At 33.6% G+C, this 13,146-nt stretch overlaps 1 protein-coding gene across 2 annotated transcripts in view; it reads right to left on the minus strand.

The window, feature by feature from the left end:
- Window positions 1–13,146, minus strand: part of INTS6 (integrator complex subunit 6) — an 88,908-nt gene that overhangs the window by 18,621 nt on the left and 57,141 nt on the right. For both annotated transcript variants that reach the window (XM_063102140.1, XM_063102141.1), the window contains 3 exons: window positions 8,748–8,931; window positions 3,493–3,618; window positions 1,923–2,077 (listed from right to left, as the gene is read on the minus strand). In XM_063102140.1, coding sequence (XP_062958210.1) covers window positions 1,923–2,077; window positions 3,493–3,618; window positions 8,748–8,931 — 465 coding nt within the window. The remainder of the gene's footprint in view (window positions 1–1,922; window positions 2,078–3,492; window positions 3,619–8,747; window positions 8,932–13,146) is intronic.

Here is a 13,146-nt window from a genome sequence, read left to right on the forward strand (position 1 = left end):
AATTTTGCATATATTATTTCATTTAATCCCCAAAGCAATCTTATGAAATAGGAGCTATTATCTCCACTCAACAGATGGGAAATTGGGGCTTAAAATTAACCAAAGACACACAACTAATAACTGGTAGAGCAATGACTCAAATTCAGAACCAGTCTCTAATAAATCATGTTTCATTTCAGTGCCAATACTTCTTGTTTGAAATACTATTATAATTTACAAAAAGTTAATTTCCACTCTAATATCCTTCAGTTACTAAATCTTGCCAGTTCTTTCCAACGTTCTCTCTTTCATATGATTCCCTCATCCATCATGTTAATTCAAGCTCTTACTATCTCTTACATGAACCATATCAATAGCCCTAGGTAACCTACCTGCCTTCCGGTTCATCTCCTTCTAATTTTGCTGCATGTAACAACCACCAAATTAATTTTCCTAAAGGAGCACTCTGTTAAAAACATCTTCAACTGTTCTCTGAACCCTACTGAAAAAAACTTCACATTCTTTTAACCTTGCATTTAAAGTTGAGCAGTTTGGTTTAATAGTACTCTCAATGTTCTACATATACGTTATGATCCACCCATACTCAGCTACTTTGTCACTCCTCTAAATACACGTTGCTCTTTTTTATTTTCATTCTTTTTTCTCATACTATTTCCTCCTTCAATTGAAATCCTACCCACCCTCTATGGCTTGTAACAATGTGCAGTATAGCACTACAGCAATATTAATAAAGCTTGTGGTATTGGTTTCGGATTTCTTTCCACTAGGATTTTACAAGTACCATACATACTGCTGTAGGTATTAAATAAATATAATAGAATGAATAACCAACAAGACAATACTTCATACAAATGTGGTATCCGTTCTATAAGAGTAAAAGGGCTCCACAAGAGAAAGTAAAATGATCCAAGAAACCAAAAGCTTCTCTGTAAGACCAGACTGAAAATCTAGATGGTTCAATAAGATAAGAAAGAAAGAAAGGGAAAAATAAGGAATAATGAAGACACCTCACTGAAATTTATGAAAACTTAATTTCATGTACTACTTTGTTAAATCTGTAATGAATAAAGGAAATATCACTTTATAGACCATGTACAGTCTCAAAGTAAAAATTATCCTGAACAGCTGATACAGGTTAAAGTACAATAGGTTTCAAAAAGGTTTCAGTTTAATTCATATATGATAATTTCATGAAACATTATTAAGGATTGCTTAGTGATCTTTGAAATACAATTCTTATCTTCTAAGGGTAATATCAAAGAGAACCACTGTCATGCTCTCCTACAAAATATCCCCTGATTTCCTCAGATACTAGGGGGAAAAAAACTAATCTGAAAAAACAGTGCACTAACAAAACCAAGTAGATTGTAATTTGTATAAATTTACCTTATTATTTTAAGAACCTTATAATGAATATGATAATTAAACAAGATCATTCAACAAAACTCACTGTTCCTAAAAATAATTCATGTAAGCAAGACCAGAAAATCTTTTCCAGTTTAAACCTCTAGACTGCAACACTGAATATAACTAAAAACATGCAAGTCAACATAAATTTCTAAGATTAAGTCCTAAAAGATTGCAGGCAAACTATCAGAATTATTTCCTAAGCCTTCATTTAAATTCTAAATTGTGTCTGATGCTACATTATGTTTAGATTCCAAAAGAGGAAATCTCTCTACATTTATGATTCTGTACCCAGATGCCAATAATAAAAAAGTAAGCACAGTATTAGATCCTAAAGGGAACAAAAGATGTCTTTATTCCATTACTTCATAATGAACAATACAGTATACTAAAGCAAATAATAGCTTATCATAGCACTTTGAACATCTGTCTAATTCCTGTAAATTAGCCACACATTTATATAAAAGGCAGCTAAATGGTTACTATTACATAGTCACAGTCTCTCTGGTACTTACTAGTGTTGGAGAATTCTGATCTGGCCAAAAAGATTCTGGAACAGGCCAATGACCTATAGGAACCCCAGTTTTAGGATTTGGTCTGACGTATATAAGTTTGTGACAGCTATGCCAAGGCTGAGATCCAAAAGGCCTTGATATATCTGGCTGTCCATCTATAGCAAAGAAATCAAGGCAAAGAAAGCATATATCATTAGGGGTAAAAACAAAAAAAGTTAAATTATATACTTAATAAAAATGTCATAATACTTGTTCATTTCTGGATTTTCCTATTTTTCTTAAACAGCAGAATACTATGACTACTTAACATTTAGACTACATTGCAATTCACTAGACAGTAAAGTCTGCAAATTCCAACTATGAGTACACCAGCTGAAGGGGGTCCCACAGCATCCTTTGCTTGCCCAATCAGAACATGTAAAATATATTTTATGGTGATTATCGATTTAATGAATAATGTATTTTCCTCCCCAGAAGATAAGGGCAAGCATCCAATTAATCTTCTTCGTCGTCATATCACCAATGTCAAAAACAGTGCCACGATGTAAGTATTGCTAATTGAGTATTTCTTAGAAATCATTTTAACTAAAGCCTAATAATGAAAAAAACCTTAATATGCAAAACTAGATTCAAAGCAACTACCTCTAATCTAAAATAATTCTAAACAAATAACAATTCTCTTCAACAATTAAGCGAACATTTACTTACTGCCTAACTCTAAGCCAAGCATTAAAATAATTTTAAGATAAATGCATTCCATGTCTAACAATTTTAAAAAAATTTTTTTTAAAGTTTGGTTTTTTAAAGCAGACACAAATGAGTTTTATCTTCTGCTCCTTCCCTATAATACCCTCAGAGTATACCCATTCTTTCATCTCTATAAACTTTCTCTTCTCCCAATTACCTACTCTAGTGGAGCTCTCTGCCAACTGTCACTAACAACTTTCTAAATCCTGAAATAAGTTATGAACAACATAGAGAGTCCTAGCTGTAAACTGTCCATTGGTTCTAGTATAACTCCTTATATCCACTGGCTATTGTAAATATTTCATGATCATGAAAGGCAAGAATAAAGCCAGGTGTGGCTTAGCTAGAATTAAAAGAATCAAGCTTAATGGCAAAAGCTGGTTCCTCATTTTTGGACTCACACAAACCATTTGGTTCCAAGGATAGAACAACAGTAGCTAAGGAATTAAATAAATTATTTACCTAGGGTTGAACACTCTGGAAATTAAAAGACATGGGAGAAGCATATATACCAGAAAAAGGCAATTGTACAATATGAAAAAGGAAGTATGGGTTGCTTATCCATAAACGCTTGAAAAGGTTTTTGGCTCTTATTAGAATTTCAGGCTATGAACAATCATTAATATAAAAAAGTAATGCTACTGAACTATCATCAGTTTACCCTGACTTTCCTATTTGATCTTCCCTCTTTACCAGTAACAGGTTGGTCATCTTAATAATTTGGCCTTGTCAATCTTAAGGCCAAACTGTAATAATTTTTCAGTTCTAGTTCAATAATTGATAAAGTAAGTTTAGAATGTCTATCAGAAAAGTGCAATAATACCTTCTACAGGGGAAGGATCTGGTCCTGCTTTTTCAAAGTTTATTACCACTCCACTTTGCACTTTCTGCACCAAGGACTCCAGACATTGATTAAGCATTCTTGGAGAACATACAGAGTATGAGCGGCCTGAGATAAAAAAGAAGAAAGTAAACTAGTTAGTGGCAACAACTCCTACTGTTTGCAAGAAGGAACCACAGTGGGGTTTCTGACAATACTAATCAACAAAATTTCAATGGTAAAAGCTGATTTATTTCATTATCTTATGCAAGAATGAACAAAAATAGTTACTTTCAACCAACCAACAATCCCGTTTCTGAGTATGTAAATGTTTTCTTCTAATTATAGGCATATGGAACATAGAAATCTTGGTCTGAACAAACCACAATGGGAAGAAAATCACATATTTTATACAGTTTTATATATATATGTGTATATATATATATATATATATATCATCATCTCCAACTGTTATCCAATATAATTGGTTTAACACACACAACATCTAGTAGCTATCGCCCCCAAATCTTACATAACTGAGATTTATGCTAAGCACATGGCAGATGCTTAATTTATTAACTGATCTGCTGCTGGCAGTTACTGCATATTTTAAACATTTGTATTTTAATATATAGATAGTAACGTGCTTTTCTGAATTGCATTTGGCTTATATATTTGGGAATTACCTATCTGAAATGAATTCCCCTTTTGTATATTTTAATCTACAATAATTAGATCAGAAGCATAAAAATGCCAGTGATTAAAAAAAAAAAAACACTAGTGAAAAGTTTTTTAAACAGGGATTTTCAACAAATATATCCAGATCTTTGCTGTCCAATTCTATAGACACTAGCCATATATGGCTGCTAAGAACTTGAAATATAGCTAGTCTGAATTGAGATGTACAGTAAGTATAAAATATATACCTGATTTTGTAGACTTAGCATAAAAAAATGCAAAATATCTCATTAGTAATTTTTAAATACCAATTTTGTGTTGAAGTAATATTTTGGATATATTGATTTAAATAAAATATAATATTAAAATTGATTTCACCTACTTCTTTTATTTTTAACATGGTTACTATGAAATTTATAATTGCGTATGGAACTTGTATCATATTTCTATTACACAGGGGTGATCCAGACTAACACTGAAAACTTTGACAGCTAAAACTCAGTCTTCAACCAAACATCCTGCAATGTTATCTGTAATAAGCTCAGTGTGAAGTCCTACTCTTTTATGAATTCAACCAATCATTTCAGAACACAAGCTATGTCATTATATTTGACATATCATATTACTCATATCAACTTTTACTTAATGCTTTACTTAGGAAAACAAGCATCATATAACAGACAACTTACCTGTACACTATGATGATGATCATAATCATAAAAATACCCAATTACTGAGTATTTAAGATGTGCCTGGCACTGTTCTAATCATTTTATCATATTAATTTATTTTATCCTAGCAACAATCATATGGGTTATTTTTCCCATTTTACAAACAAGAAAACTAAGCACAGAGAGATTAACTAACTTATCCAAGTTAGTACATTTTTGTACAGCCAAGATTCAAACCCTTACAGGGTATCACAAACTTTATTCTAGGTATACTTTGTATCCTGGAACTCATGTGTTAATTTAAAATTAATATCTAAAACATAGTGTATGGAGTAACACTTACTTGAAAGAATTGGTTAATTTAAATTTTTTTCTAGGTCAATTTAAGCATATACATAAAGCAGTACATTAAAAGGCTGACCATCTTCACATGCAAAGTACTTTAGATTACGTAAAAACGCAATGTTTTATATCATGAGATTTAAGCATCTTCCCAAGGTGTCATTAAAAAACAAAAATTTTAAGTATATAACCGTGGCAATTCTCTCTACCCTCCCAAGTTGTGTTATCATTCAATTAATTAGGAAAATACAAGCAAATCAGTTATGATCTTATTATGAAATAAAATTACTAACAAAGATGTTTTATGAAAATTAGAGGAAAAGTGCATAAACATGAGTCATTTGGCCGATAATAAAAATCCATTCATTCATTTTGAAAGTTAATGAGAAATAGCAAATTTTGCTATCTTTACAAAGTGGACCTATCTCCTATGTAATGTTCCTTTTATGCTTATCGTCTATGTCAAAACTCACCCCCTGGAATATGTAACACATATCACGAATTATACTTATTAGAAAAGTCTATCAGCACACAGCTTCAAGTCAAGAAGCTGGCTCACTTTTGGTTATGTAGAGTCCACAAAAAAATCAAACTACATATAGAGCAGCCTGGGAGAGTATTAGCATCTTAGTAAAATAGAGAAGAGGGAAAAGAATATTTCTATGCTGGACAACAGCCCTTGGAGGCTTAATAGTCTTAGAAGCTAAGAAGGTTAAATTTATTTAACCTAAAAAAGTCTCTAAATAATTTTTATAAAATGCTTTTTTTATCCTGGATATTTTCACCAATATGTCTATTAGATATTTTTTAATCTGCTACCATACCTGCACTTCCCTCAAACCTGCTTCTCCCCAGAGTACCATCTCAGTTCACAGCATAGCCATTCATCTCGAGTGGTTCAGGCCAACTGAATCATCTGGGAATAATCCTTGACCACTTCTCCTCTCATTGCCCTAGCCCTTGGTTCTGCTTTGCATCAGACCACTTCTCAAAACCTTCAAACCCAGCACTCTAGTCCAAAATGCTATAATCTCTTACTAGTCTCCCTGCTTCCATTCTTGCCACCCTACAGTATATTGTCATCTAACAGCTGAAATGATCTTTCAGAAATAGAAACCAGATGTTACCCCCTATAAAAAGTCCTCCAATGGCTTCTGATCACACTTGGAAAATAAGAAATATTTACTATGGCCTAAAAGGCTATTCAATATTTGGCCTTCCTCTCTAAATCTAGCTGTTACTCTCTACTCCTCCTACGTAAGCTCTGGCCACATCAGACTTCCTGTTGCTCTCAAATATATAGAGCATGTCCCTTCTCTTACCATTTCTTCTGCCTAGAACTTCATGCAATTAACTCCATCATTTAGGTCTCTGCTCAAACGGTACTGCCTCAGGAGAAAATTTACCTGGAATACTCATTCTCTGCCTCAAGTTACTCACTACTCCCTTACCCTAATTCTTTTTTCTTCAAAGTTGGTTGCATTCCCTAAAATATTTACTAATTTTGCATGATTACTATCTTTCACACAGTCCAAAGAAGTAAGCCTTCTATCACTCCTGCTGTGTTCCCAGCACCTAGAACAGTTATTTGGCATACAGTGGGCACAATTATGCAATTTTTTAAGAAGCACACATACAAAAAAATAAGAAAAAGGCTAATTTCTTTCCAATTTTTCCTTAGTGAACATGAACTATTCTATAATGGGAAAAATAAATGTACATGAGCATGCACGCGCGCACACACATCTATGCTTCTTAACATTAAGTTTAAAAAACATTCAGGAATTGTTAGTTGTATTTACATATTTGAATAGTATAATGCTAGTAGCTCTCAGCTTTTTTCTTCTTTTTACTCTTTTAGTGTTTTATCCCCAAGACTTTCTTTATAAACATTCTTTCTTTTAAATTAAAAAAGAAAGAAAACACATTATACAGATATATGAAAAGGTGAATGGCATTTGAGCAGCTTCCCATTATTACTTGCAAGAGTATGTTAAGAGGCAAATAAACTATTACATCAGGAAGTATATTTAGGGAAAACTTCCTAACTTCTCGACTGACTAAGATTTCTGGGTCATTGCAAGATATTACCAAGGGTGGCTTCAGAATCTTCTCCTCTGGAGATGTTCCTTTCAAGGAATAAACAAAATACAAAATAACTTTTAGTACATTACTGCCCAAAGGCAAGGATATTAACTACTACATGATGTCTCAAAGTTCTTTTCACACCCTCTGGTTATACCACTCAGTTCATTTCATACTGTGAATACTCCTGATCCTAGAAGACAAAAGTTATAGTACATAATAATTCTAAATTCAAACTAAGTAATTCATAGTAAGGACATTCCAATGTGAGAATGTTTAAATCACAGCCTCAAAGTCCTTTACAATCTATTAAGTAAAAACTCTAGAATTAGAGGGGAAAAAATCAGGATTTTAACAAGTGGATTAAAGCTGAAAACAAATTTCATAACACAAATGTGCGTCCTCCCACAAAAAAGAACTGTCACTGTAAAATATTATTCATGCCTTTTTATTTTTGTAAATTAAATTGTGAAGGCATTTCAAACAAGAGTGCACAAAGGTATTTCTATTAAATGGGGCCATTTAATAATGTGAATAACAATTTCTTAACTTATCTACTTCACATACCTACGTAAAGTTAATGCCTTTTTGTCTGTGAATTTTGTAGACTTCCAAAACCCACAGAATTTTAGAAGAAAGACACTTAAAATATTAGCTACAATGTGTATTTTCTCTTAACTTATATAGCTGGCTATTATGGAATGTTAGAGCACTGACTGTGTCTGGAGACTATATCACAGGCCTCTTTCACAGGTGAAATAATGGTATGCCAGACTTGGACATTTTAATATCAAATTCCTTAGGTGAGAACTAAAATGCTCCATGAAAGAAAAAAATCTCATTATCTGTCTTATTCACTACTGAAACCCTAAATCATGGAACAGTACTTGGTATACAGTAGGCACTCAGTACATATCTATATGAAATTAATCTACCTGTTAACCAATTCCACATTATAGAAGTTCTGAGTCTATTTCAAGATTTTCATTAATCTTCATACAGCATAGTGACTATCTGATCTGATGTATAATTGAAACTTGAGATGGATAAGACCTCACTACCTGTTTCCTTTAACAAATCTACCTCTTTGCCTCTGGGAAAAACTGCACTTAACCAAGCATATCCCATCAAATGAAAAATAAAATGATTTTCAAAACACTTTTCACAGGAAATAATTCTACGACATTTCTAAATCACTGACAATCTTTGTAGATAAGAACATTAGTTTAACAACTTCAAATACCACATTTTCTATATGAGTAGAAAAATTACCATTCATAATCAGATCCAATAGTAACCACATTCTATTTAAATCAAGATCACATGCCATCATCAATAAATGTAGTTTTAAAAACATATATATTAGTTCCTAATATTAACGTGTTAAACAAAATCAGATATGGGGTTTTTGAAACGAACATTTTAAAACATTCAGATAAACTCTGCTTTAACTCACTGAATTACTAACAGCAAAAAACTTACCGCCTGTCACTTCACACATTGGTGTGATTGCAGAGTCATCTAAAGGTACACCTGTCAACTGTTCTGATTCTACTGACATGGTGCCAGGCAACCGCAACACTAATGCAAAGAGTCTCTGATCCCAACGAAAAGGTTCCTTGGTCAATTCACTTCCAGGCAAAGGAGAATTAAGAGGTAAATGGAGCTGAAAGTAGGGTGGGGGGGAAAAAAAAATCAGTAAGAAATCCACACACTATTTTTTTGAAAAGGCCATTTTAATTACACTTATATTAAAACTGCACTGAATCATCTATCACTCCAAATGCAAGCTCAAAAATAAAAGATTATTCAGATATAGTTAAAATAGCACAAGATATGATGACTTTAATTTTCTTAAACTTCACTCTGAAGAGCTGAATTGAAAAAATTGTATTATACTAATGCATTTCAAATTTAGACTCAACTAACCACAGGGTGCTAGACTACTTACAAATAAATCAATTTCATTTAATCATTAAAACAACCCCGTGGTAGATATGTTATTATTCCTATTTTCTGGATATAAAATAAAATAGATCTCAAAGAGATGACTGATTTTGGCCTCCTGGGTCCAAGTCAGTACTTTTTCTATTATACCACAACAGCCTCAAACATCTCCACAGTTCTTAACAATTTTATATACGCTTCATTTTATACAAGCCATACATTCCCAGAGCATTTACATAAAAGTAAATTTTGTCACTCTAATTACATATTAAATGTATTAAAGGTGTGGTGTGTGGTGTGTGGTATGTGAGTGTGTATGTGTGTATGTTTTAACAGATATTTCTGTCCATCCCATTAGCACTGCTAAATCACAATCCCTTCTAAAATTCTTAAACTTAAAAAGTTTTAAAGTGATTCTAATAAAGACCTCTGTACCAAGAGAGACACAGTATATCAACAGAATCCACACATTGATCTTAGTATCACTAAATGAGACCAACCAGACAGTATGTTTCCCATGATGTGATGCAATAAGAAGTTCGCAACAGGAAGGGAGGAGAGAGGGGAAAGAGAAAAGAAGAGGTGAGGTGAGGTGAGGGGTAAGAGGTGAGGTGAGAGGTGAGGTGAGGTGAGGTGAGGTGAGGTGAGGTGAGGTGAGAGGTGAGGTGAGGTGAGGTGAGGTTGAACCTGAATTGAATCAAGCTTTTAGTTCTAACTACCAGTTTACAGGGAATACTGGGGATATAGGATCAAGTTCACCACTACCACAAAGGAGCAATCGGTCAAATCCAGAATGTGACATTCTACAGGATGAATAACCTGGTTTCTCCAAAAAACTGATGGCATGAAAAAGCAAAGGGAGGGAAGTAAGGAGGGCTAAAACTGTTATAGAATAAAAGAGAAAAACGAAAGCAAAGATTTTTGAGATAATCAGGAAAATTTGAAATATGTTACTGGAATTATTAATCATTTTAACAGTGGAAATGCAATGGTGCTTAGAAAAACAAGAATCCTTATCACTTATAAAATTTTAAAGTCCAGGATCAATCCAGAACTTATTATTTCAATAAATATTAAAGTGTTTTTTAAAAAATACAGAACATACTTTAAAACTATCACTTTTAATTAATTGGCAGAGTTATACCAATTTCTTCATAAAGCAAGACCTTTTTAGCTTAAAGCCTTTCTAAATCTCACACAGAGAAGATTCCTGAACTTGATAAATTGAGGGTTGAAGTCATTTTTTATTGACTTACATCAAAATCATTTTTTAAAAAAAGTCTGATTCTATTCTAGGAAGAGAATTCCTAGTGAAGCTGTGCTATACTGTCACCTCTCTCCAAAAGATTCACGCCATGAGAATATGCTGCAAGACTCCTTTACCAACATCAGCCAAGATTTTGGGACTGTGGACAGGAGTCATGAGCTCTTCACCTGGCACTGATCCTACTTAAGGCAGAAAGCAAAGGAAGGAATGCTGAACAAATCTGGGACAGAATGTTCTCTGAGGAAGGTTCCCCAACCTCAAGGGCTCTGACACTTGCAAACAGCTCAGGAACTCCAGGCCCTTTTGGTATTACCACACCCTGCCAGAAAGTAAATGAGAAAGCACTGTTTACATCTTTTCCTTCTACCCCAAACCAATCAACTACCTCTGTATTTGGAAAAGAAAACTACCAAGTGCTTGGTCATTTTCTCTCTAAGATCACAGAAACATCAAAGCAATAGTGGCAATGGCTGGAGATTTTAACTGCTAATGTAGTTGCTCTGCAGTATGTGGAATTGTCCCAAGAATCCAGGGGATGAGGCACTGCAGGGACCACACATATACAACTAATCGTGTTAATGATGTGCATCTGCAACGCAGACACTATGCAACGGCCTTTGGCTGTACAAAGCTAAATCTAGAAAGTATTTCGAGTAAAAAGAAGAAACAAAATGGGTCACAATCATATTTTTAAGCATTTTACACATACCTACATCAATTTTATAAATATCACCACCAACCTCTCAAAACCAAAGGGGATGGAGTGGGGAAAAGAAATCCCCATAGCTGAAATGTATTAGTAAAATATAAAGGATTAATGATTAATGGCAGGCAGACAGAAACAAGAAAAAGATAAAAACCTGAAGGGAAAATATTCTTAGGAGGATTGAATTACTCCAAATCTAAAGTTTACAATTGAAATTTTAGTAATGTTTTAAAAATCACAAAAGATGGAGACCCTCCCTGAATATAAGGATGCTGAGAATCAAGGCAAATTGCACAAAAATGAAGAAGAAAAATATATAATTAACCATTACAAAAATGTGCAATAAAAATGAATAGATAATTCCCCAAAGTGAAAAATGGACAAAAGATAAGAATACCCAAGAGGAAATCCATATGGTTTATAAACATGTGGAAAGATGCTCAAATATATTAGTTATTAGGTAATACAAATTTTCACACCCATTAGCAAAAATTTTATAAGTTCGACAGTACCAATTTCTGACAAGAATGCAGAGCAAGGGAAACTCTCCAACACTACTGATGGCCTAAAAACATACAACCATTTGGATAACAATTTCACACTGTCTGGTAAAGCTGGAGATGAGCTAGAACCCAGTCACCACCTCCTAGAGGAACTCAGATATTTTCACAAGAAGTCATACAAAAGAATACTGACTACTGCATTATTTGAAACAGAGGAAAACTGGAAAAAACCTAGAAGTCCAGTAAGAATCAATAAATAAACTGTACTCTGTTCATATGCCACAGTTGAAATAAATAAACTAGATCTCTAAGATCCAACATGAATAGATCTCAAAACCATATTTTTTTTTTTTTTGGATAATATGACATGGATACGTAAAAGAACATAAATATGGAATACACGGATTGATCAATTTTCACAAGTTGAATGCCCTTGTGTAATTAAGAGTTTATACTAAGAGAAACTTACTAACTTATGCCCCCCTTCCAATCACTATCCCTCCCCAACTGATTTTTTTTGCCTGATTTTGAACTTTATATAAATGGAAATATAGAGTGTGATCTCACTGGTTTATGGCTTCTTTCATCATTATAGGGGTAAGAGTCATCGATACTGATGCACACAGCTGTAGATCATCATTCCTACTGCCACTGTGTGTGCTGTGTGTGTGTGTGTGAATATACCATAATTTATTTACCCATATTTTTGTTGATAGACATTTGAATTGTTTGGATATATTATGAATAGCACAACTAAAAAACTACAATACATGTCTTTGTATAAAACATATGTATGCATTATTGTTGGGTATGTATCTAGAAGTGGAATTACTGGGCCATAAAATATGAATATATGTGGGGTCTTCAAAAAGTTCGTGGAAAATGCGTATTATGCACTATGCAGGGATTGCACCAAAATAAACTCGGACTAACTTGTTATAACATGTCCGAACAGGTTCTAGTTTGAGGCACCCAGAAGGACAAGATAACAATCTGAAAACAGCCCCTATCAGAACAATATGAATTCTGCAAAAATTCAAGCAAAAACAAACTTCAAATTGATTGTGAAGCTTCAGTGAAAGAAAGTGAAATCACTGATGCTTTATGAAAAGTTTGTGGGAACAATGCCCCAAAGAAATCAGCAGTGTACAAGGGGATAACTTGTTTTAAGAAGGGACGAGACAATGTTGAAGATGAAGCCCAGTGGCAGACCATCCACATCAACTTGTGAGGTAGAAATTAATCTTGCTCATGCCCTAAATGAAGAGGACCAAAGATTAACAGCAGAAAACAAAAGCCAACACCATAGACATCTCGATTGGCTCAGCTTAAATAATTCTGACTGAAAAATTAAAATTGAGCAAACTTTCCACTCAATGGATGCCAAAACTGTTGCACCCAGTGCAGCTGCATAAATGAGCAGAGTTTTCAATGGAAATTTTAAACAAGTGGGATCCA

This window comes from Cynocephalus volans, chromosome 7 (assembly GCF_027409185.1).
Source record: "Cynocephalus volans isolate mCynVol1 chromosome 7, mCynVol1.pri, whole genome shotgun sequence".
NCBI classification, from domain to species: Eukaryota; Metazoa; Chordata; class Mammalia; order Dermoptera; family Cynocephalidae; genus Cynocephalus; species Cynocephalus volans.